Here is a 26,723-nt window from a genome sequence, read left to right on the forward strand (position 1 = left end):
AACACACAAGGAAGAAACAAGAGATGAACAAAACCTCACTTTTTCTTCTGTAATTGCAACTCTGTACCTGAGAGAGTCTTGTACAATATGGAAGAGTTTACAGGGAAACAGAGAAACAGTTTATGTATGACTAATAAAATGTTTCTCTTGTAAAATCTTGTGTGATTCATCAGATATATATAAAAAAAAAAAAGTAGAACATCCTTGACATCCTTGCTAATTTTACTTCTGCTGTTTTCCCTAAATTTCAGCTAAGGTAAATAACCAAACCAGAACAAAACAAAACACACACAACAACACTGAAATGTGAGTTCCTATCAAGCAATGTGTTCCAACTACGATGAAGTGCTATTGGAGGAAGTTTTCTCCACAGACTAGGCCTACAAAATCTTGACTGCACCTTCTGTCAGGGAGTGTTTGTCTCTGGTAAATAACAGCTGAGTTCTTCAATGTAGAATTAGAGTCCCTACATCTTTCTATCTTCTTAAAATTGCATAGCAAAAGCCTCTCATCAGGCAGAAACAGCCTGCCCCCAGGGGAATAACTATGAAGTCAGGAGGACAGTATTATGGATACTGCATTCTAGGAAAGCTTGATTTTAAAAAGCAGAAACCAGTTGTAAACACTGACCTGCACAGATCCTGCAAAACTAAACAGAAGGACATACCTGTGCTTGAAAGTGGAGCTGCCCCTTTATTTTTCCTTTCCATGTTGGTCTCCACTGAAATTCCCGTGTATTAGGAGTGCTAATTTCATTCCTTCAGGAACGCAGAGGGCTTCTGATGGAGGAAGTAATATTTTCTCCACTCAACATAAGTACTTACGTTAGTACCTCCAGGAGTCACTACCTGTACAGCACCAAACTGGGCTGTGTTTTCTCTCCACAGAGGGAGAAAAGAAATGTAGTGAGAAGAGGCAGTGTTAGTCTGGGTAATTTTCAAGGTTATATTGAATCTCTATTACCCTGAAGGAAAAACTACTCCTTAACTCTTGCTCCTTTAAACTGAAACAGCCTTTGCTGGACATTGGTTTGTTCCACTTGCTTGACTATGATCCCAACTTCCATGATATGGGAGGTGAGACTTTAATGTCTTCAGAGCTTGTGCTTACTATAAAGCTTAAGCAATACAGAAACAAAAGTATGCAATGTTTTTCTTAGGGGATACAGAGCTTCTGAACAAAGAATAAAAAACAAAACACACCACCAAAAAAAACCCAACCAACCAAAAAAAAACAAACAAACCCACAACCAAACAAAAACAAACACACAACCACAAAACAAACAGGGAAAAAAAAAAAAAAAGAAGGAAGCGCCAAGAAGGTCCACTATCCCCTACCGCTAATGACTTCTAAACCAGCATAAGAACTTGAATCAGCAGGTCCAGCACTGGCCCCTGAAGGAAAACTCTCCTTTCTCAAAAGGTGTGGGACACATAGTAGATGAGCTCAGGTAGCAATTCATATTGCACTCAACGGGGAACTTTTTTCTGGAATACTCAAAGTACAGGAGGCAAGAATAATGACTACATTCCTCTGGACTGGCTGAGTTCTCCTTACGCAAACACTTACAGAACCAGGAATTTCCAGGGTATCTCCAACTCCAAGCTGTGTATTTATAGAGTGTCCCAGTTCTATAAATTTAAAACCAAATTTCATCACTGTAATGGCCTTTAGTAATATGAGATACAGAGAGCAGATAGGATCTGCTGCAATGCACTACTTTAAATGCTGAAACATCCTCGTGATTGAAGCATTTCCAAGAAAGTTTCCAGTTGCATTTCCAAGAAAGTTTCTGAAATCAGAAGACCGTCTCTCCTCTCCCCATGACTTTAAAGAATTATATGTTGATAACTGTGCAGCTGAAAGCGAGTACGAGGAGATTACATAGTGAATAAACAAACCCCAAAGCTCTAAACTCATAGATAAAATCACTCAGGTGGGATAGAAGAAAATTGACAAGTGACGCCAGTATTTTTGATGTGCTTTTTAGGGAGCAATGCTTCCTTAAACTCACTAACAAACCTGAATATCTAGGCTCCAACTCTGGGTATTAAACTAAAATCAAATCAAACCAGATGACAAAGCAAACCCAAAGCAGAACCCTTTCTAATACAATAAAAAGAAACGATGTTGCATGAGGTGAATGGAAGGACTCTTGTTGGGGCATGGAAACCAGGTTCACACGGGAAGCTCAAGCTAAATTTGCCAAGGTTTCTTAAGCTGATCCCATTGCCTAAAAAACTGGCCAGACTCAAAAACTTTTCAGTGAATGCTTTTCAGTGAATGAGAAGTCAAGCAAGGATGTTACCTAGCATACACATGACTTGCTCAGAGATATTTAACAGGTTTTTCTTTTTAGAAACTAGCTTTCCAAGGACATACAAACAGAAGGCCTACAGCTGGCGAAAAAAGAAAAAAAAGACACGTTCATTTCCATAATCCAGTTTATGATCAAGCCTTTTAAATCTGAAAGGACAAAAGGAACAGGTTTTATGAAATCTTTTTGTACATGTCCCTTATTTGCATACCCTGTGGTTCTTTCTTTATCTCCCTGATAAAAAGTGTGATCTGGCTTTAACCAACACTGGCCACAACAAGATTTGCACACAGGAAAAATGTCACCACATGCGAATATGTGATACCAGCAGTGCCTTGACTGCTGCTTCTATTTCTTCTTGTAACAGCAGCTTCCTATTTCTTCTTGTAACTTATTCACTTCTGCTGCCCACTCTGCACACTGTGGTTAATAAAAATCTAACAGGAACTAAGGTCATAATCAGAAACTTTTTGTAAAATGTACAGCTTTACTTCCTCTTAAGAAAAATTTCTTAAGCTGCTCTTTAGTTCTCATCATAGCCTTTTATAAAATCCTATTTTTTTCTGGGGAGTTTCATTCAGGCAATACACATGTATACTGCTATTTATCAACTAATAACCAAGATACAAGGACTAAGTGCCTCCTCAAGCCAGAGTTTCCCAACTTGTCTTTTAAATAGCTATAAATGCAGAGATAACACTTCTTATTCTTCACAGATACACATTTTCTATATAATTTTCATTACTCACGTCCCACACTGAGTTACTGTACTATGCCAGTACTGATATAAGAACTATCTAGAGAAAGCGTGAACCTACAGGGAGGTTATTTCTGGGAAAAAAAAAAAAAAGACAAGAAATCAGGCAAAGCCTATTGCAGACACATTTTTTATGTATTTTATATTTATCTTCCTTAAAGAATAAACACTTCTGAAGAACAGCAGCAAATGACCACAGAAATTTCTTATTTACTGATGCTGATCCCAACAGCTGCCTGTGGCCTAACCCCATTAACATCACTGCTTGGGAAGTTGGAGGGGGCAGCAGTGGCAGGAAAATGGCTGGAAGGTCTTAATGTTAATGGCACTGTGTAACACCTTGTGTGCTTCAAACACCTGTTGAAATAAAACCGCAGTTTCAAACCTGCCTCTGTGTAGAAGGCGTGTTGTTTCTGTGATGCTGCTCTGGTGGCTCAGGCACAGTTCTGGCCACACATTTGAGCCACAGTTCTCCTAAGAGTGCTCCAGAGCATGGCCTCTGGCCGGGCATGGGCTGCCCTCGCTTGCCAGAGCTGCTGCTTGCTGGCACCTGGCCCCGGCCACTGACCTGGAGGAGATCCTGGCCACCACGGGCAGGGCGGGGATTTACTGGGTCCCCTCTGGCTGTCCTTTTTCTACCAAAGATTTCCTCATACTTCTTGGGAGCACACCTCTGCTGCTGATGCTCCTGTGAGGACAGACATGGACGAACAACCTTTAGGTCCAGTGACAAGACTGCTGTGACATCCTGGTGCTTACCGTGACGTGCAGCAGCCTCAAAGAGGCTGGGAAAGCACTCCAGGACAGCACACATGCTACTGGAAACTATGGCAGCACCTCACTGATACAGGGGCTCTCAGGTTTTAAAGCGAATTATGTCTATGCAGACAGTAGCATGGATCTCAGCCCTGTGTTGGCCTTTCATTTCTCATTACACAATTTCTTCCTGAGACGAGGCTCTGCGGAAGATATGGTGAGGGAAGGGCATTTTGAGGGAGGAAAGGCTGTGGCTTTGCATGCTGTCAGCACTTCCTCTTCTTTCTACTTCTTTCCTCCCCATCCATCTTCCTGAGCACTATTTAGAGTTAAGAAGCAAGAGAACTGAAAAGGATGAAGACTCTCTCCTCTTTTTCGCAGAAAGTAATAACCTTCCTGATGATCACGTCTTTTCTAGGAGAAATAACAGGTACGCTTTCTCTTCACATAAATCATTCAAATTTTCTCATTTCTCACTTCAGATATTTGTAAGTTTTTTTTTTTTTTTCCTTCTTTGTTGCTTTAAGTACATTTGGTAGAAGTATCTGAATGCAGAAGTATCTGAATGTACTTGATCAAGCAAGTGGCTATGGCCATGCTTCCACCCCTGAAGGGCTGCGTTTAACAGCTGTCTCAAGAGTACTTCCCTGCCTCATAGCAGCTCTGTGAGAAAGAACTGATGTGCTGATGGACAGGTGAATGGGGGAAGAGGAATGAGGGAAGGCTTTGAACAAGCTACAGAGTGACTTGGAAATGTCAGAGCACTAACCCCAGGGTCAGGGCTTTAGCAAGTACCCTTTAGTACATAGGAAACTTAAGCAGCTGAGGCAGGATGTCAATAATAATATTTCTTCTTGCAGCTGTCTATCATTTCCTCCAGTTACTCCAAGTGTTGATAAGTAGACGTAATATTTATTGAGAGTTTTCCCAGCCAAAGTGACAGACAACTTGCAAACGCTATCTTTTTTGATTTGTTTTCAGTTTTGCTTTTTCTAGGGTATTACAAAGTATGAGACTGTAAAGGCCAATTACTTTGCCTCAACACACCCTGCCAGCGTTGGTTATGCATATCCGGCCCTATTTAAGACTTTGCAGCTAACTGGGGGGCCTCGACTTCAATGCGCTAGAATCCTCCAGTGTATTAAGAAAAATTTTAAATATATATTGACATACACTGTTGGCTATGTTTGATACCTGCTGCATAAAAATATCAAAGGTGGATTCTAGTTTTACATATGAGTAGTTTCAGCTGCCTGCATTAAACGTTTGCAGAAGCAGAGGATTGCATTTGTGCCCCGCAAGGTACAAACAGCAGGCTAAATCCGTCATGCAAAACGTAGTGGCTGATCGCAGCTGTTACTTCTCTAGTTAAACTATGTGGCCTTTTTAAAGTACAGAAATGTCTGTCTGTACCCTATTTTCATCTAGTAGCACTGATGTGTCCAGAAGCGTTCACAAAAATGCTCTGTTCAGAATAGCCTTTATCTATGCCTGTACTGCATCCCTTGATCAGTGTTAGCATTGCTTTTTTCCATTACATTGCTCCAACCCAAGACTGTCAATGCTGTTCAGAAGGCTTTATCCTAGAGAGTACTGCCAGGAGTGCAGGAAGAGTGAGAGCTCAGCACTTGATGCTGGTGCTGGGAAGAAGCTGAACACACCCAAGGGGAACACAGCAGCATACCCTTCCTTGCAAAAAAGGATCCATCACTGCATTTGCAATACGTTCTGTTGTCAAAAAAAAAAAAAAAGAAACAAAACCATAACATTGTATCCAAGTGATAAGACAAGGGGAAATGGCCTGAAATTGCACCAGAGGAAGCTTTGGGTGGATCTTATGAGAAATTTCTTTAATGAAAGTGTTGCACAGCATTGGAATAGGCTGCTGAGGGTAGTGGTTGAGTCACCATCCCTGGAGGTCTTCAAGAAATGCCTAGATATAGAACTCAGTAGCACGGTTCAGTGGTGGACTTGTACTAGGTTAAAGGTTGGACTAGAAGACCTTTGAGGTCTTTTCCAACCTGACTGATTCTAAGATTCTACGATCTCACCAAGAATTTTAATGATCAGACTGTCTTTCCAGATCACTTTGCTTCACCAACCATTTAAATATGCTTCACAGGCGAAACTTTCTTTCATCGACAAGAACATGGAAATCTTGCACTTCAGTGCAATCAGCAAGCTGCTAAAGGAAAAGCAGAAATAGCTTGGTATATAGCAGACGACGATCTGCAGCAATTTAAGTTCATTAACTGCTCTTCCAAGGAGCCTCCTTCCTCATGTGGAAAAAAAGGGGGACCTTCAGGCTGCAATGACACCTTACAAGTGACCCACATACCCCCTGGGGGAGGGCTGTTTGCATGTGGAGCAGTTCCCAGTGACGGAACACCAGCAACTTGCCCGCTGTTTCACAATGTCTCTCACTGCAGGCACTACAACTTCTTTCTTACACAGAGGATTTACCCCACACAAGGTGAGTGATGCTTTTTAAACAGTGTGTATTTCCATACTTCTCATAATAAGCCTGTCTTCAGCTCAGATGCCCACTAAGAGTATTGGTAAACCTGCATTAAAAAGGAGACAATTCCAATAACGGTGCTCTGTGGCGCTATCTAGGCCCCTTTTCTTACTGCATCTTAGATACAGAATTCTTTGGAGAAGATGCTCAGTAACAGGATACATAACCCCAACGTGTGGTTCAAACAGAACACTAGGAGAACAGGAACCTAGGAAAAACTGAGGAAGTCAATGGCTGAGAACTGTAAGAGAAGCTGCTGAAAACATTAAATACATATCAAAGAAAACTAGAAATAAGAAATTCTAGTTGGCACTTCACACTTCTCAAAGTTTTACGGTTTCAGGTTTTTAAAAACATTTGGATTAGACCTGTGAAAGCTTTCTGAGGATAGGGTGTTGTGCCAGACGGGCACACTGGTGACATTAGGGAGTTCAGTTGATAACTCTCCAATTTAACCCAGGAAAGCACAGATTTGCTAAGTAACACCCCCAACGGTAAGAACAGTGTGACCAGGGACACACCACTGACAGCATATGCTACTGTGTTAACAACAGACTACTTTGCTTTTTGTATGCTTTCTTAAATTATCACAGCATCATCCTTTTTGAGGCAATACTGCCTAAAAATGTATGTAGAAGCCAAGCGTTAGAATTATTACCAAGAACTCAGTTATCTCAATGCCAGGTAGTTAGTTTGGTATCATTAATGAATAAAATAATTGTTATTCAGATGTAACAGAGCACAAGTATTTTAACTGAATTACAAAACGCTGTTTAATCTATGTGTAAAACGCTGTTTAATCTATGTCTGAGATTGCACAGTTCTTCATGCAGCTTTCACACTTCAAAATATTGCCAGGTTAGACTCACTTGCACCATTTTTTGTTTTTCTGTTCATTTCCTCAGTTTCAGAAAGCAAGTCCTTAGACAGCGTTCCTAAAACACCATACAGCAGCCTGGTATTTGAAGACAACATCATTTTGTCATGTGAATTTGAAGCTAACTGCTCAGGACAATGTTTTACTCTGTATTGGATCAGAGCTGCGAAAACAAGTGAATGCATTTTTTCTCTAGCACATGAACCTGGAACCCCACGTTTGACCTACAATGAGCATTGCTGTATTGATGAAGACGTGCATGGACGATTATTGAACACTACTGACTTCAGTTCAACTGACAAAAAAAGCAACGTGACTATTCTGAATGTTACTAGTGCTGACAGTGGAGAATATTTATGCATTGTTGCTATCTGGATAAACGGCAAACATGTGTGGAGAGTTGCTAATAACCTGTCTGTGGAAGTTCGGAAAGACAAAACTACATGTAAGTTGAAACTGTATTCGTAACAGAGTGTAACTTGGAGAGGTGACAGCTATCCTAGTCCAAGAAATTGCACCTGGTTGTCATAAAGATACTGTATTCTATCACTAGATTCAGTCATGCAAAATCCTACCTCCCAAAAATATGATCAAAAAAATGAATTTTTTTTTCTTTTTAACAAACGAATTGGTTGTTCTTTAAATAACTTAAAATAAAATAGAGCAACTCTGCATCATTAAGTAGCAGCATGTCACAGACTATTTGTCTGCTATTTCACACAGAATACTTTGTGGATGAATTATTAAATTGCATCACATAAAAATCAACTCCATATTTGTAACAGTTGTACGGGCATGAAGAAAAATAGGAAAATGAATGACAATGTAAGTGGATGATTGACTCACCATAATTTCTTTTATGATCCATGTTTGAAGAGTGCCAAGTGTGAAAACAGTCTTTCACTATCGTATTACTTGTTGCCAACCACTGCCTAGATGTGCGTTACCATCATTCAGCCACCTTACTGCAGTAGAGCACTGAGCCTAAGGACCTGAGAAGTTATGGGAGCAGGACAGGTAGCACTGTAGGCTGCATCCTGTCTTCTTAAGGGGAGGCAGAAAATAGGAAGACCTTGCCTACCTTCCTGCTCATGCTGTGCTTTGAGAATACTGCAGTGCCACTAAATATCAATAGTTTTGTTTGTTTTTTACATGAAGGAAATTTGCCCAGAGAAATCAAGATATTTCCCAGGATACAGTACCCTGGAGTCATCCAAAATAAGATTTATATGTAAATTATTTTCACAGTAACTAAAGATCAAGTGATCACCTGTAAACCACTATAGATTATATTTAAAAAAAAATAAAAATCTATCTTGACCCAGAATTCACTATCACATCACATTCTAAATAATATATAAATTTTATTTTATTTAGATATACAGTGGTATATCACCTCTGGAGCTATAGCTGGGATTATTTTTCTCTGTGTCGTAACATGGCTAACCTATCTCAAGACAGCCAAATCAAAAGGTAAGGAACATGTTCTATTATTTTGTTGAATTAAAGCTAAGTATCATTTGTATGAATATTTTAATTACTGAAGTTTCATAATTTCTTTTATCTGTTTCAGGAAAAAAATCATCCACAGAATTTAACAGGTATTTCCTTGAAAACGCTTATATCCTGGACTACTGAAAATTAATTTTAAAGTTGCTTATGTTTGAAAGACATGACTATAAACAGACCTTTCCATCCTTTTCATTTTAGATATTATGATGTTGCTGGAATGCCAGAAGATGAATGTAAGCAAGAAGTTTTGAACAACCTTCTAAGTGGTTACCTTCAAAGTAGATTTATCAAGGTTTATGTATACACAAGGGCTCAGGTGGAAGTTGCTTGTTGGCAGTTACAACAACATTTAGAGGATGCAGGCTCTTCAGCATTAGCTTCCTTACAACACACTCTGTCCCCATCTCCAAGGGATCATGTTTACATAGCTTCCAAAGTGAATTTAAAGATGATCTTGATATAAGAAACAAGCACACACATGGGCGTTACTGCACAGAGAGCTATTCTTCAGTAGCCGTACACTGGTCCAAACTTACCCAGGTACACAGGCACACTACTGTCTGTGTGTATTTTTCAGTATCATGCTATCGATTCTTCTTGGCAATTGAAATATACTAAGTGAACCAGGTTAAGTAAGCTGTAGATATTTGAGGAGACCAATAGACACCAAATACTATAAGAAGCTCTATTTCACAGAATGGTTTGGGTTGTATGGGAACTTGCAGGATTTTCTCATCATGTCTCTTTATTCATGATTTGCAACCTTGGTCAAGTTAAAATTTCCCCACCTTAGGCTTCTGTTCTCCAAATGAAAGAAGAATGCAAGCCCACTGTTTCATAAGGTGGGAAGATGTACCGAAGTGCCAGTCAGTATACCGTAGCTGATAGATTGCTTATCTTAATTCAGACTTAGAACAGAGTATGAGTTATCATTTGATTGCAGGGCAGAATGGATTCGTATTTATTAATTTACTAAAGGGGACAAGTACTTTTTCTTTAAATATCAAAATAAGGAGTTTTAACCCTGTGAAATTCTTATATCCTTTTGTTTTTCACAGGTTCTCCATATGCAACAAGTTGTGTCAGTGACATGCAAAGAAGTGAGCACATTTATTGCCATGTAGCGGGGACTTATGCAAAAGTCTCTGCCACAGATAACAACAAGGCTTCTGGGACAGGACTGGAAGATATACATACAGTATATGCATATGCTGGTAAATAAGTAAGCTTCAGCTACGTCAAGATAGGATTTTGCAAGTTTTTTTTTTTTTTTTTTTACAAAACACATGGCAGACTGAATAACATCCTGGCTAGATGTGTACTAGCTTTATCACTAGAATGTATACTCACAGATCAATACATTTCCGATATGTGAATCACCAAATAAAATGTGTGTTTTTATTTATTTAAACTATAGCAATATGGAAAAGGTGTTTCTTTCTGCCTCTTCTTCTACCAATAAAACTGTGGGTTATAGGTTCTGTTTCAGGCTGAAATGCCTGCCTAACATGGATGAGTACAACTCATCCTCTGCAAACTTTACACTAGTAATGTGTATGAGCTAGGTGGTCACTGAGCAAGACTGATGCTGTACACAAAACATGCAATATGGGAAGTGCAAGGAAACATGCAGTGATCTTGCTCCATATGCAACGTTGTCATCCTGCTAGGGCAGGAACTGTCCCTCCAAGCACTTCTGGGACACCAACTGAAACAAAATGGAAGTCTGTGGAGAAGGGTCCCTGGCTGGCCACCCAGAAAAAGCCATCAAGAGCAGCTTTCACTGAACGAGGAATCTATGAAAAGAGTCGGCAACTTGCTTCTTCATTCATCTAGAAGCAATATTTTTTGGCAAATTCTGAAGTTGCTGAGCTGCAAATACTTTTGTAAAACAGTGCAGATTTGCACACGTTTTCATAGTTGGGTAACATGAAAATATTTTCTGGGAAGACTGAATATTTTAGTAAATGCAAAACACATTTCTGATCTGTAGTTTATATGTTTTTTGTTTGTTTGTTTCAAGTTTGACTGAAGTTTTTCTAAAAAGCATCTTATCTACTTGATAATAAGATAATATTAGATGGACCTGAATTGACACTTTGAATGAATTTCACAAACTACTGAATAGACTTTACACACAGATTTCTTTTTTCCTTACAATCTTAACCTATGTAAATTTACTACACAGATTTCTTTGTTATCACCATTACATATGACAGGAGGTTCCAACTGTTCTTCGCTGCACGAGTGAAAGCTAAATACTTTGTGTTAGCCTGCTGGAAACCTGAAGTGTATGTAAAACTTAACTGCCCGTACACCAAATTCTCACCTCTAAGGTTTAAAGACCTGTTTAGTCTCCAGGACTTAACTGGAAACAGAATTATGTCAGCAATTACAGAATAATAACGTTACTTAGACTCATTAGGGAAGTTAATGATACAAATGAGAAGTTATAAAGATTATCTTGACTTTGAAACCCGATCATTTACATAGTGCAGTTTTATATTGTGGATGTTTATTTTGTGTCCACTGAATTACATCAGTATGTCAAAACTGTAATCGCATTAGAGAAAAAGTGTGAAAGAACACATAGAGCAGTGTACTCATATTATATCAATTTAACATGAAACACAATCTTGATTCAGTTTCTACATTTTCCTGCTCTACTTTCTCAGGTTATTAGCCATCACGGGCAGAGAACGCTCTCCTTGTCTCTGAATTAAAGTGCTCAAAAGACATATATTCCAATAATGGAAAGTTCTAGTGAGAGACACGAGGGCATAATTTTTTTCATATATGTAGGGAAGGGGTTCCTCCTGTGACCTTCCCTATGGCACAAGAAGTTCAGAGGTAAGTGAAAGAACACTGAGAAATGCAATGCAAGTCTGCTATAGAATTGGCCACAGGGTGTCACCATTACTCTTGTCAATGAACGAAAGATGCCTGTTAAACCTGTGATCCATAAATGTTCTAATACCACTGACGTGGGACTGCAAGCAATTTAAACAATATTACGCATTTTGACAAACAAAACAAAACACGCATTCCACAGACATTGTTTCCTAAAGTTTTAATAAAGGCAGATGTTTCATTAATCACAGAATCATCTAGGTTGGAAGAGACCTCCAAGATCATCTAGTCCAACCTCTGACCTAATGCTAGCAGTCCCCACTAAACCATATCCCTAAGTTCTACATCGAAACGTTTTTTAAAGACCTCCAGGGATGGTGACTCCACTACTTCCCTGGGCAGCCTGTTCCAATGCCTCACAACCCTCTCAGTAAAGAAGTTCTTCCTAATATCCAACCTAAACCTCCCCTGGCACAACTTTAGCCCACTCCCCCTCGTCCTGTCACCAGGCACGTGGGAGAACAGACCAACCCCCACCTCGCTACGGCCTCCTTTAAGGTATCTGTAGAGAGCGATAAGGTCGCCCCTGAGCCTCCTCTTCTCCAGGCTGAGCAACCCCAGCTCCCTCAGCTGCTCCTTGTAAGACTAGTTCTCATTAGACTTGTATCTTCTATAAACCATAACTTTCTAGGAAGGTGTAGCAAAGTAGAACATTTAAAATGCAGGTAACTGAAAATGATAGAAGTTAAATATTTTATGCTATTGCCACGTTTTGAAGAGGTAAATGCTAACTTGTTTACAAAAATAATTAATAAACATTATTCAGCTCACAAAGATCTTATGAGGGAATCAATCACTGTATTTTATACACTTGAATACATGAAGCACTATGACCCAATTCCACACATGCTTTCCTTCCTGAGATTAATCTCACTAAAACGAATGTGGCAGCTTGCAGCATACAGTAAGCTGCTTGCTTACCTCTTTGCATGTGGAATGTTTTATGTTGTAAAATAAAAGCAATCACTGGTTTCTGGTATGGTCTCCTGGCAAAAAACCACACCGCTGTGTAACATTTTAGGTTTCCAGTTACCATGACTAACAAGACAAAAGAACCACAGATAATATTATCACCATTAATTTGTATTGATGTACCTCCCTTCCCCAGAGCAAGGGGAGACTAGGAAGATCCAGATAGTACTGACACTGAGACAGAGCACAGTGCTGGAGCATTAGATCCCAGATCCATTTGGGCCCACAGTTTATAGATTTGTTCCCTTTGTTTCAGTAAATTATCTAGCAGCACATCAATTATTTATGTTCATTAAGTTGCTCACTCTAGTTGTAGTGATTCCAACACCACACTGAATTCAAAACATAATGAGAAAAAAAGTGAGGAAGGAATTTGGCATTACTCTGTCCCTGAGGCTCTGCTGCCACCTGATGTCACCACTGCTCTTGTCGAGTCAAGGCAGGCAGTGAGGCTGCATGTCTGCACGAATTGGCAGCTCTGGAAGTGACTTGAGCAGGCAGGGAGCACTGAGGGAGATCATTCAAGTTATTTTGATAAGGCAAAAATGACAACTGCTGTCCATAAGATATAAGACAAAGACAAGAAATAGAGAGATTTGGTTAAGTATGAGCCCCTCTGTGGTCTGCTGAGGGCAGGCTGGGACTGCTCAGTGTCTGTGCACAGACAGGAACCCCACAAAGCAAACACCAGACCAGAGGAGGAAGCCCTCCTCCACCTGCAGCATTCACAACAAAGCATAATGAAATAGGAGAAACTCCATAAATAGGAAGACAGTTATCCAATACAAAAAGCCAAGCAGAGGCCAAAACACACATCTAATGATGACTGTGAAGCTTTTTCAGGGGCAGTGACAGGCAGAAAAGATGCAAGGTAAGATCTAAACAAAGGGGCTAAGAGTGGAGTCACCTATGTTGTTGCAAGGTAGTAACTTCACGTCTGGCAAGAATGATAGAATATCAGGGTATGACGAACTGAACAGCATGATTTTCATAGAGATATTTTAATCACCATTCAGAAAGTTATGAAGGAGAAATAAAAGTTCACGACTACGTTCACTTGAGCACCTCTCACTATATAAGCATTCAGAGAAGCACATTAAGGCCCAGCAGAACAGCATCTGGCTTTCAGGGTCTTCTCAGCCCAGAGGCATGCGGGCACTGACTGCAAGTGACAAACAAGCTCTACTGTTATTTATACTCTGCTCACAGCGGTAGGTAGTGGTTAATACTCAAACTTCTACACATACATACGGCACCTAAAACATGTCTTAAATTTGGCATCTAAACAAGCCTGCTGCTTCACAAATGATAAACTTGGTTTTCCTAAGAGTTTAAACACACTTAAAACGCTTGACTCAGTGAAACCACAGTCACAAAGATGTCTGATACAACTACAGTACTGGCCAAAACCAGACAACACCAGAACAGCTTGTATGCATGCTAAGACTTCTTGTAAAAGTTTACTATACACTAGATCAATGTCTTTGTGTGAGGTTAAAAAAAAAAAAAAGTACAGAGAAGCATTAATGAAGTTAGTGCAAAAGAGAATGTGTAAGCAATTAAAAGTAACACAATATCCTAGCTCTTGCAAACTGCAGCCAATTTGTGCTCCTACTTCCAGGTAAGTAGAGTAAAAGTCTTTTTTCCTGTGCAGACTTCGCTCAAGACAATGAGTTAAATATATTAATTAAGCCTGGTTAACTATCATCTTTAATTCACATACTATATAACTTGTTTTCACCCCCAAAAGCCAAAGAATCCTTTGCAAATAGACATTCTTGCTGCACGTTAGTTAAGTCTAAGCACACTGATACCATTTCATTGCTTGCAGTACTATAAGAATTCGAGTTATAGGAAATAGCGCACTATTAGTTTCAGTCCTCTCTCAATATCATGCAGCAAGCCAGCAACAGACATCACAGTTCCTGCTTATCTTCCTCAAACATCAAGTTTTAAATTATGCCACAGCAGCAAATAACTGCTATTTATACAAAGGGTGCTGCTCAAGTGTTCTATAAATGAGTATAGAGGAAGGGTTGTGCAATATCAACTCATAGTTAGTATTTAAATTTCTGCTCGTTTACACTTTAGGCAGGTTTCATTGCTGCTGTCTGCAGAGAATTTCAAAGCTCAGATTTTAGTGATTCACTTCAAGTGTTTTTATAAATAACACTGTTTTAAAAAAAATGAGAAGTATTTGTCAAGGAAGTCTTCTGGGAAAAAAATTGTTTTTCGACAGAGTATTTCATTTTTAACCTACAGAAAGAACAGATTTTGGTCTGTCATAAACAAATATTCAGGAAGCGAAATGTTCCTGTTCCAGTTGACTAGGCCTTACAGGCGTCCCTCAGAAATACTGGGAAAATTATCCCATTGAGGAAGATCTTCAGTTTAGAACGTAAGATATTACTACCTTAGATAAAATGGCACCATTTACTTATATCAGTGGTTGTTTACATCATACATATAAACATGCCTTGTAATTAAGCCTCAGTTCCACTGATAACACAAGCACCATTTTAAACAGCCATTCTGATTTTCCTGAGGGAGTTTTGAATTATTTTTCTAAAGTTATGCGAGGCAGATAGAGCATACATGCCTTCAGCACAGAGGTAGGAAGAAGGACAACATTTAAGCCCTGCATGTATTCCCAGTGTTTCCCAGCCACTTTGCCTTACATAGCTCTCTACCCAACACGCTGCTTTTCACAGAACCCACTCCAGGTTCTCCATACTGATTTAACAGACGCCCAAATCAAGATTGGGAACCTTGCCTGGTCAGTGCTGCAGCCTCATCTAAACCTGGGCTCCTGTTGTTAGCTCCTGGTCATTAAAGCCCTAGAATTTCCATTAAGTTAACATTGGAGAGATGCAATTAAGTCTTGCAGACCTCAGAAAGAAAAGAATCAGAAGCAGAACACTGCAGAATATTTTTTTTACCATACTAGGTTTTGATCTTATTTTCTTAGAATTCAATAGAATTTTCCCCAAAAGAAAACTCTAGAATCACAGTGCAAATTCACAAAATGATCAAAAAGTAAAATTGAAGACTTACCCGTCATCTTCATCTACCTTGTTTTGTGTCTCAGCTTCATCAGTCTAACAGTTACACTCCTGTTTTTCCTCAAAGACTATGCAGTACCTATTGAAGAAAACAGATGCATGGAAAATACTTGAAAACACCTTACTAGACTTAGAATTTAAGAAGTATATTTCTCAAATAATTAGCCTGAATACATGCTAGCACCAACAAGATGCTCTACAAACTTACAAGCTTCATTAAAAAGAAAAAAAATAAAAAGCCAGAAGTTCTACAAGCATTCATTTTGTTAACAAAAGAAATACCATATTAAAACCCTGTCCAAAATTCCGTTATTTCTTCCCTAAAGGTAAGCTACCTTGGCTAGGCAGATACCAGTTCACTGAAATAAATAAATTCAAAACAAACAAACAAAAAAAGCTACCACTCTAATAGAGCCAACATACTTAACAGAGCATCTCTATCTTTCCTGTTCCTGTTCTTAACCCTAAAATACAGTCATTCTTCCTCAGGTGGGACTCCATCAGTGTCCTGCTCTTTATCACCTGGCAACTCCAAATTCATAGAACAAACAGCCTTCCTCCTCCTCAAAGGAATCCTAACATGTTCTTAAAGTTGCCACTTCTTCCTCAAACTAGAAAATTTATATAATGATATTGGGATTTGGTGCTGAATTTGACAACACAATGCATGAAATAAAGAAGCTGTTATGCGCAGACAAAGAAGCAGCAGAAAACACAGAGCAGCTCAGAACACATCAGAGAAATGAATGATTTACTGGAGTGACTCAACTTCAGGCCAGGTCAACAGTAAGGAAAGACGCCTTACTGCCAAACATCTGCTCAGTGAACTATCCAAATCGAGATCATGCTGACAAGGCAGTAATCAGTCCTGTGTCACAAAATACCCCAAAGCAATGACCAGTAAGTTAACACCTCTGTTTGGCTTACATAAGACAAATTCAGCTGATTCCCATTTTGCAAGAGACACTTGGGGAGATGGTGTTTCTGCAACATGCTTATCTGGGGATTTCTGGGTTTTGACACTCAAAACCTTCAGAATCATCAGTTTAGATGAGTTCATTACACAACATTTTAACTTTAAAAAATAAAAATTAATACAGGACATACTCTAAAATCTTACAAAATGCTCGGGTGATTTATTAAAAACCACACTCCTAAGAATAAAATGCTTATAAAACCCACTCTTAGGCATATAACCTTATTGGATTCCCCTAAGACTTAAGATACCAGGTGATAAAAATCTCTGTAAGACATGGGCTTTAAATTACTGGAGCACTTTTAAAAATTGTACTATTATTAACATACTTGATATACTGATCATCATCATACACTGAAATCTGTGGGTTATAAATATCACTACTACAGACAATGCATCAGCAAACTGATAGATTGAATTAAAATATTCAAGCCATCTCAGCTACTTACAAGCTATCCTTGCAGCCTGACATTAGCAATGTCGTTATTCCCTCTGAGCTGCCGCACCGCATTAACTTCATAATTAAGCAGGAATCCAGAATAACAGTCTTGACCGTGACAAAAAGACAGCCTTGAATTACAGCCATTAAGGAGATGTGCAGCATTTTTGTTTAGGCATCCCAGAGGATTTATTAGGAGCAAGAGCTTCAATTAAAAATTAAGATTACTTATGTGAATTAGCAAAAACAGGAACGCTGTTTTACTTAGATATTCTATGTACACAGTATGAACAGACAACTCCCTGAAAGCTCGGCTTCATTAAAGGAAGTCCAGGTATTCAAACATCTCTGGCTGAAAAATCAACTTGAAATATGACAATAGAGAGCTTTCAGTAAGCTCCCTTATGTTTCTTGCTTTATTTGCCTGGCCTAGAAAACCATGTGTTTTTTTTTTCTGCTCTTTTCTTGTATCAAACGAGTCAAATTCAATACCAGTACCATTAAAAAACTAAGGATTTGGCTTCTTATATCTATGCTAGTAAGACATGCAGAAGAAGACACTCCCAGGGTAGGAATGTAAGACATTCCTAGTACATTGTTCTAATTGCTAGACAAATTTTAGGTCCATTTTTCATTCTATTTTGATCATTATCTTTTGTTTTATACTTAGTCGGTAAAACAGCCAGTGGTTTAAAATTCCTCCTGCAAACCAAATGCTATAGGAAATACCTGAAAGCCTACCCAAACTTGAAAAAAACCCTGCAACTTAACTAAAATGCCTGAAAAAAAAACAAACAAACAAACAAGCAGTTTCTTCTTCTCTCTACTTCATGGCCTTACTCTCCTCTTTTAAAAATTTTTCATCCTGTCTGCCATATTAAAAGAAGTTTTAGAGCAAATTTGTTCATAACAGCTGTAGGAACTAACTGTGCTGTTTTACATGTAATTCAAGCACACTGAAAGAAATTTTCATCCACTCATATGTAAAAACAACAACAAAACTCTTAGTTTTACTGAAGAACAGAGAAGTTTTGTTTTAATTTATTTTATTTTTATTTCTATTTTATTTATCACCTTAAAATCAAAGGCAGGTTTATTATTGGGAAGGTCTTTCCTTTGTGCATGTGTCTGATTTCATTGCTACCAAACAGTTTGCTCATAAAGTAGTTACTTCAGATATGTCTTCTTCTGATAGGTGCTTGAGTGCTGAGATGAGTCACATACGGCCAAGGGTTTTATTTTCTATGTATTAGTTAAACATTTGATTATAAGACACCATTCATCTGAATACACCATTCCCACTCTGGTGATGAGCTCTGTGGCACTTGCTGTTCAGCAAGGTCTCATTTTAGTCAAGCACCTCAGCACATTCTTGAACAATGTGCAGGTAAGTGGGTCTTAAATATGTGCTTAAAATAAACACACATGCTTTGCAAAACATACTGATCAAGTCTTACATAACTCTAAAATCTTTTGAGACAGAACAGTCGAGGTTATGAGAGGTTACCACCCTGGTGGTAATCACACAACCTGGAGGTTATCACACAAGCTTCTCTTGCCAGCTCAAATAGATCAGGTATTCTTGCTATCTGCATCTGGCTTATTCAAAGTGTATACGGTGTTGTATAGTTATTTTCCAGGGATGATGTGCATCACAACCCACCCCAATAATCCCTCAGGAGTATCATCAATAAACAATATTTGTTTATTGTCAATAAACAATAACGCTAGCTGTCAGTGAGTCATAACCTCAAGGTTGTGACCTCAAGGTCACAAGCCCTTCCTCCTCTGCAAGAAAAGAACTAGAACCCACTGGAGCTGAGCACTGGGAGAAGAAACCCAGTGCTTTAGACTTTTTTTTTCCACTTGCAACAGTCAGAACTGCTTTTGTGCACTCTTCTGCTTCATGATTTATGCTACCGACACTACACCCACGTACAGTCCCTGGCTTCACAGTCAGTGTGATGTGATGAGTAGACTGGCTGGTCTTCTTTGAAACCAAGAGTGAGTAGGAGAAAGTCCCACACACTTTGTCACAAACAATAACATCAGAAATGAAGCTGGAAGAGGGACCCGCTACTCCTACACACTTGGCTGTTTCCGAAAGTCCTAGGAGCCAGCGGATTGTTTCTGTTGGCCATGTTTGGAAAGTTGGAGCATGGTCCTGCTGTGCTGCCCACACAGAAAAACCTCGCTGGCACTCCTGAATACAGCAAAACCCACATCCCGTCTTCTTCAGCACTTTGGACGTGCTGTGCCTAGGTCCTCATTTCTGTATCTGAGGCAGCCGGATAAAATGGATCACATCCAGTGGTTTGAATTATTTGCAGTGAATTTTCCATCAAAACACATATCTACAGGAGTTTCAGCTCCTCCCTCGGGTACACAACAGCACCCACTTCCTATCGCACACCCTCAGCGTCTCTGACCTCTAGCTCAGCTAAACAATGCTTTACTCACCCTTCCCCTGTGGTACAGTCTGCACTTGGATGCACAGGGCATTTTGTCAAGATGTATTATAACGCTAATTAAGTACATTAAAAATAATAAAAATATACAGAGAAGGGATTGAAGAAATAGGCAGGCAGCATGAAGCAGCTGTCCAAGACAGGGAAAAGAATTCAGTCTGGCAGTGAACAGGCAACAGCAGACATTGACAAAGACATAACTGCTCAGCAAAGCATTTGCTTTGCTTAAGGTTGTACCTTATTTACGCTGAAGAAAAGTTACTGCTAAGTGCAGTCTCTTGATACTGAAGGGATATTCACTTCGGAGTCACAAGTCCTAATTTAAATGTGCTACAGAAATCTATCCTAATGCAAGCACAGCCTTCTGTCTGCATCACATAGGTTTTCAACAATGATCTTCAGATTAACAGTTGTTCAGACAACAGGAAAACCAGTCTTTAGAGCCAGCCTCCTTCAGCAGGCACTTTCAAATAAAACTAAACTTTATGACTGACAACTGAGGTATTCAAGTATTTTTATGTGTAGCTGAGATGATCCAACAGACATCACTAAATGCACTGAAATGTACCCAGAACACTTACTATTTATAAGGTTGTAATTGCTGAGACTCCACTGATTGCTTAAGCAAACCCAGCAGCTGTGCTGTTTCGCTGGCCACTTCCCCAGCCAGAGCTCTGTAACTCCTCATCAGCAACACGACCTGCTAGCAGCTTGAGTGTTCCTTTTAGCCCAGGGAGGAACCCAGATTGAAAATCTCCCTGCCTCTGAAGGATCCACGGACTCCAACCATGCTCTGTGCTGACAACAAAATGACTCATTTTCGTTTCCATTCTCTGACTGCTGCCCTTTGCAAGACTTTCCTTGAAGAAACTGCCACCATCTGGAGACAAAGAGCATTTTTCACCGAGCCATGGCTGGCAGCCATTCTAAAGAGCTGAGCAGGAGGAACCCCAGTGCTGTCCCTGGCAAATCACTGTGGCACTTGCCCCTTTGTAGACTTGTGATGATAACACAAGCTATGCAGTTAGAGGGAAAGGACAAGATCTCATTTAAAACAGAAGGTGATACATGATGTCTGTTGTTCTGAATGCTTGAGAAGTACCAACTTCACCTTCAGCAGCGATTAATTAAAATCAAACCTACACGGACTGGACTGATTTATTTTAGGAGTGATACCGAGACTTTGTGGGAGAAGCTGAGAGAAGCACTGGGGAATGCTGGCTTTTCTACAAAATACGAATTGCACTTGCAAATTTGCAATCCTTGCATTCCATGACAAAATAGAGACCTGTAAAAGTAAAAAATTGTTTCTCCTCACAGCCATAGTAAAAATGAACCTATGCTTAAGCAGTAGAATTCTAAAAACAAACAAACAAACAAACAAAACCAGCATTCTTTGCAGAGGAGAACATCCTGACTACTTTTTATTTTAGAAATCTTATCTGTAAAAATTTGACTTTTTAAGACTGGTCTGTTTGTATTCCCTGCCTCATCTCTATCTCCAAAGTTTACATGAATTTGCACTCAGTTTTGATACAACATTACTTAGCATTTCTGCTTGGGGAAAAAAAAAAAAAAAAAAAAAAAAGAGGCATGTTTCAAACATTTCCATCTTTGAAAGGATTAGAGCTTAGCTTTACGGTCAAAGGCCTAATTAGTATGGTCTTTACAGATAAAACCACCCTTTTTTTCTGGAATTCATGTCATTTAAATTTTACCAGATGGTAATTTTTTCAGCAAAGAAAAATTTGTAGTGTGTTGCTTTAGGACAAGATAAATAAGGTTGATTTTTAGATGCTTTTAGATGAGGAACTGTTAAAGCCGCAGGCCTAACATGCAGATTTCATGTCAACTTTAATTAGCTTCTGTGAACCTTAAATTATGTAGTTATTTAAAATTAACCAGGGTGAAGAAAAGCAGTTTTGCCAACTTTCTGCTGTTCACACTCATGCAAAAAGATGGCAAAGTAACTCTAATGCTGTGAACTCTGCGCCTGTGAGAAATGAATGCCAAGCCCTGGGATTACAAAATGACTCAAAAGAAGTGAAAATGACAGCGGCTGAAATGAGTGGAACACGTAATTCCTTATACAGAAAATAAAGTGGAAGTGTGCTAAGCATGGCATAAATAAAAATCTGCCAGTTTTCAACAGACAAAAAGCACCAGTACGGTGGATATGCTGAAAAACCTCTGCGGTTGTCTGATGTGACACCTAATGACTGAGACTGAGCCATCAGATCCAGGAGTATCCGTACTTACGTAGCTTGAGCTCCAGTTACCAGAAGAGCCTAAGATTTCTTCTGGCATTTTCATAGTGTTGTTACTGCTGCTGCTTAATAGCTATACTCAGACATAATGTGTGTGTATGCTAACAACAATAAGGGATGAGAATGAAATTTGAAAGGTGTTGGCATTATAGAAATGACCACGTGCCCTATTACACAAATCACTAGTTACACAAATTCATTAGACAAATTTTACAAATCCTTATTCTTCACATTAGAACACTGTTTAGACAGGCTCTCTGTTTCTGCTTCTTGCAGAGTGGAAGTGCAGCAGCTTTGTTATTTTTACACAACAATATAGTTTGTGCCCTTCTTTATCCTTTCCAACCACTGACCATTTGGGGAATGTATTGTTGTATATAGAACATCAAGTTTAATTACAAAAATAACCAGACTTCAAATCATTAATTTGTCCTTCAGTAGAAAAATCACCATCAAAGCTATCTGCTACGTCTTGGCAAAGAAGAAGCAATATATTATTTCAGGGTATTTTATAGAAAAAATTCAAGGTCTTCACCGATACATTCTCCCTCAGTGAGGCTGCTAGTGGTGCAAAATAAACCACAGAGAATAAATAATAGCATGAGACACCATTACTAACACTACATCACAATAAAAAAATAAAGGTAACAATTAAAGAGGTAATTAATTTAAGTTGCTTAACATTCAGATAAATGTAGGCACGTCTCACCTAACGTATACTGTAAGTTACCATTTAAAATCCTAGCCTACTCTGAATCCTAGCCTACTCTGCCTTCTTCTCTAAAAGAAGGAAAAGCAGACTTTTTTTTGACATGGAAGTCCTGGGGCACTGCAGTTGCACAATAATTAGATCAAAGTCAGAAAGTGCTGCAGGCACGTTAAAGCTGCATGTAAGACGGTCACTTCTTCCAGCCCAGTCTCAGGGCTGTCTTACCGTCTTCTGTCACATTAGGCAGGTGAGTGCTTTTGATCCCCCACAAGTCTGTATAGAAAGAAAATAAAGATATTCCTCGTGCTTGGGGATATTATAATCTTTGGACAATTTCAGCATCTTGTAATGACTGCACGAGTCGTTCTTAATGTCCTTCAATCCCTGGTTCTTTTAACTGACCAATGTACTAGTTGGCCTTGTAAATGAAACTGGGAAACACGTTACAGTAACGAAGAGGGCCTTTTCCATAGATGCTTTATTTCACAATTCCAAGTCTGTTTCTGATAGCTCTGTGCCTCACTCAAATTCTTGAAGTAGCACTTGAATGAAGACTTGTGCCTTTTGTACAAGGATGTATTTACTTCTTTGCTTACCAGATAAAGGAGCAACAGGAAGCATGCTGACATTAAATAAACACTATTACTGAAATTATTTTCTTATGCCTGACCTTCCTGTGAAGATACATCATCTGTGCATACTGTTGTCTCTGTGATTATGTTGGCTATTCACAAATAAGACATGCACAACTGCCTTGCTGAATTATGTCCAACGTACATGACAAATGAAATGATGCTAAGGGGTTGTCCATAGTCTGGCCCCAAAGTGCGAGGTGGGCTGGGAGACCCACAACAGCTTTTACAGCCTCTAATTGTGAAATGGATTTGCTCTCATCATTTTGTTTAAAAATGCATTACCTGGGGAGGGGTGATGGCTCCAAATCACCTGCCTGGATAATGTACTACAGAAAGAAGAATTAAAGCCCATAGGAGAATGAGTCTTATCTCTGGTGGGCATTGGAGTCTCAGGAAAGAGCCTCTGCTGGCCACAGGCTGTACAGCTTTCTTCCCAGTTGCGTACAATGTACTTTTACAAAAACATGTGCCACATGGGCTTTCAGAGGACTCAGTACAGTATGTGCTTATCTTTCTTTGCTAGTACATGTAAGTATTTGTGAAATTAACTTCTGCCAGCCAGGATATCTACCAAAAGTAAACTCCAGCCTTTCCTGCTGTTCATGTGCATTCACATCAGCACCTTTGACTAGAAAGGAAAATCCTTTAGCAGGAATGCATCTGACTGAGCTGCCCGCTAGCACTTAAGGAACACAGTTTAATCAAGGAGTTTGGCTGCAGATTGCTGTTATAGAATATCTACAGCGTGCAATTTCCAAAGTGCCTATAAAATTTAATTTGCTAACATGAAAAACAAATAAGACATCCACAAACAGAAAAATAAGTCAAGATTTATCAAAGAAATAGTTATGAATTATTCATTCAGTCCTTCTATTACTGGAATTTGGGGCTTCAGCACCACCCCCTGAAGAGTTTACCTTTTTCATCTCTTCTAATTAGCAATTATATTTTTATTGATCTGTTCTCAAAAACAGAGTAAACTTTTTGTTTTGTTTTTGTTTTTTACAAGCAAACCTCCTAAAGTCTAATAGATTTATTATTAAACGAGTAATAATTCTGAAGACATCATTCTGAATACAAATGCCAGTGCACTGAGGAAGATGCAAAGATCAGGTGCCAGGAGAACAAGAGAGGTCCCAGTGCCCTCTAGGTTTGCACACGAGTACTTCCAGCTATAGAGGCTGCAAGCCGTGGCAGAGGGACACCCGGTGTTCTCCCTCCCTGCCACCAACTCCACCTCCTGCTGACAGGCACCCAGCCTGGAGCTGCTGTGCTGAGAGGTACCTTCCATCCTCTTCATCGCCTCCAGGGAGGCAGGTTTCCAGAGCCAGTTGTATATGACAAAGACCAAAGACACACAGTTCATTCTGAAGCTTCTCAGCCTTCCTGAAACCAGAGACCATTCAGGCATTGTGAACAGCCTCTTTCCAGCCATCGCTTGGAGAAGGAAAGAGGTAGCCTCAGCAATACATCTCAGAGTACCCCCACTCTGCTTTCCCAACTGCTGTAAGGTATGCAAGCTCCTGAAGGGTTGCTGCCTAACCACAGCACCTCTCTCCTGGGCAGGCTGCTGCCAAGACAGCAACACCAGCTCCTCCTCCAGCCCTGCCCAGCAATCCTGCCTTGTGCTCCTGCTACACGGAGAGATGGAAAAGGGGGCGAAGGCTTGGGGCCGTGTGGTCTAGAAGGAATGGGGATGCAAGAAGGAGATGGAGGGGTCTGGTGCAAACAAGTCGGGAGATACAGGCTGGCGTGGCCTAAAGGGAATGGCTGAGTCCCGACAGGCCGCTGAGGACCTTGGGCTGGGCAAGCTTCCACAGTGCTGCCTTCACCAGCTGGGGTGAGGCAGTTGGCAACAAAGCAATGTGCAGAGCAAAATGAGCCAACAGCAGAGGTCAGCCTTGAACTGTAAATTTGCTCTCCAAATTTGCTGTTTGAACAGTTGCTGCTGTTGACTGTCCACCTAGAAATGCCTGAGGGACCTGTGCCAAAGCAGCAGTGGACAGCAGGAGGAAGAGAGAAGGAGTTTCCTTCCAAAACGTGAAGAGGCAAAATCTGGGTACTCAGAGCACTGCCATGTGAGGATTTAATTACAGATGGATAATAACACTTGGTTCCTCTGTGAATAACACAGAGATCCTAGTAACTTACTCCTGTCTGCCAGGTGTTCCTGAAGTGTCAAGATCTCATGGAACAAAACCACCCCAAAACAAAAAAGGGAAATAATGAAACTCAACCTAGACGGACTATCTCAAAATACCTGAGAATGTAATCAGTGTATGCTCCTACATTAGCTACAACCTGGCTTTTGGAGAGTTACCATTGCTCCTTGCTGGTTTCCACTACCCCCTGGCAGAGCTGTCCAGCAAGTTGGTTCATCTGAAAGAGGAATTGAATGGTTCAGTCCTGCTGTATTTAACTGGCTAAACACCTGATGCAGGGGTGTTCTAGGCTACTCACATTGCCCTGTTTCATCTGGTGCTGCACTCAGTGTCTAAAACCATTTAAACAGTAGCTACATAAGTTAGTTCAGTGCTTTACACAAAACACGCTACCTGGATTTTTAAAGCTGAAAATTAACATGGAGTTACGAACTGCTGTTTGCTGGGTGATGTGAAGAACAAGCATGTACATTGAGTTACCTCCTGCAAATGGGGAGATCCTACAATACCATCCTCCCTTAACTGCAGCTGCCTGGATATTCATTTAATGCAGCAACTGGAGGGCAGGGATTTGGACAGAAAGACATAACCCTTACGCGGCATCAGAAACATGCTTAAAGTTGCAAATGGGAACCTGACAATCAACTGAATCTTCTAGGCCTGCTTTCTAACTGCGGTGCGTTATACCTACACCAGGCGGGCGCTCTGGCACCCTTTCACCCAGGCATGTGTTTGCCAAGCACTCGGCCCCACGCACCTCAAGCACAGCTGCTTTTCCTGCATCTGAACGCAACATCCCACACCAGCGCCACTGGCCTCGCACCTCCGCTGGGGCCTGACCCACCACGCGTGCACCGACACCACGTTGCCACCTCCATCCTCCCCAAAACCTGCCCGAAGCCAAGTCCCCGCCAGGGCCCTGCGCTGGTCCCAGCTCGGCAGGGCAGGGCAGGGCAGGGCAGGGCCGGGCAGGGCCGTCCCGCCCGGCTCCCCGGGTGCCCCCCAAGGCTGCTCCGTGCCCGTGGCGGAACAGCCGCCGCCGGTGGCGAGGGGCAGGCTCCGTGAGGAGGGCGGGAGGCTCGGCGCTGCCGTTTCGGGAGGTGCCAGCGGGCGGGGCTCGGCTGCCCGGCAGGGAGGGGGCTCCCCGCTCTCGCCTCTTTACCGGCGGAGCCGCTCGGCGCCGCATCCCCCCGGCTTGCAGCAGCCGCCCCCGGGCCGGGGCCGCGGCAGGCTGAGGGAAGCGGGCTCTGCCCCAGCCCCAGCCGGGCGCAGGAAGGGGCCGAGCCGCCAGAGGTCCTCGGCGGCTCCCGGGGGTCGGCGGCGGGAGAACCGTGCTGCTGCTGCTGCTGCTGCTGCTCTCGCTGTCGCCTTCCCTCCCTCGCCGCA

The 26,723-nt window shown here is 40.7% G+C and overlaps 1 protein-coding gene across 1 annotated transcript; it reads left to right on the forward strand.

The window, feature by feature from the left end:
* Nucleotides 1–4,172: 4,172 nt before the first annotated feature.
* Nucleotides 4,173–10,008, forward strand: LOC311213268 (uncharacterized protein). Its single transcript, XM_084293159.1, has 7 exons — nucleotides 4,173–4,260; nucleotides 5,953–6,303; nucleotides 7,254–7,670; nucleotides 8,603–8,698; nucleotides 8,799–8,826; nucleotides 8,936–8,970; nucleotides 9,796–10,008. Exons 1-7 carry the CDS (start codon nucleotides 4,185–4,187, stop codon nucleotides 9,957–9,959), a joined length of 1,167 nt encoding a protein of 388 aa, XP_084149285.1. The 5' UTR covers nucleotides 4,173–4,184; the 3' UTR covers nucleotides 9,960–10,008.
* The last annotated feature ends 16,715 nt before the right edge of the window (nucleotides 10,009–26,723 follow it).

The sequence above is a fragment of the Netta rufina genome, assembly GCF_964035555.1.
Source record: "Netta rufina genome assembly, chromosome: 11".
Lineage (NCBI taxonomy): Eukaryota > Metazoa > Chordata > Aves > Anseriformes > Anatidae > Netta > Netta rufina.

What these genes read in the sequence shown, in the direction of transcription:
- LOC311213268 (XM_084293159.1), top strand. Translation starts at nt 4,185, where the DNA reads ATGAAGACTCTCTCCTCTTTTTCGCAGAAAGTAATAACCTTCCTGATG. An exon ending in GAGGATTTACCCCACACAAG is followed by an intron (nt 6,304 to 7,253) that starts GTGAGTGATGCT and finishes TCATTTCCTCAG; the next exon opens with TTTCAGAAAGCAAGTCCTTA. An exon ending in TCATCCACAGAATTTAACAG is followed by an intron (nt 8,827 to 8,935) that starts GTATTTCCTTGA and finishes TTTTCATTTTAG; the next exon opens with ATATTATGATGTTGCTGGAA.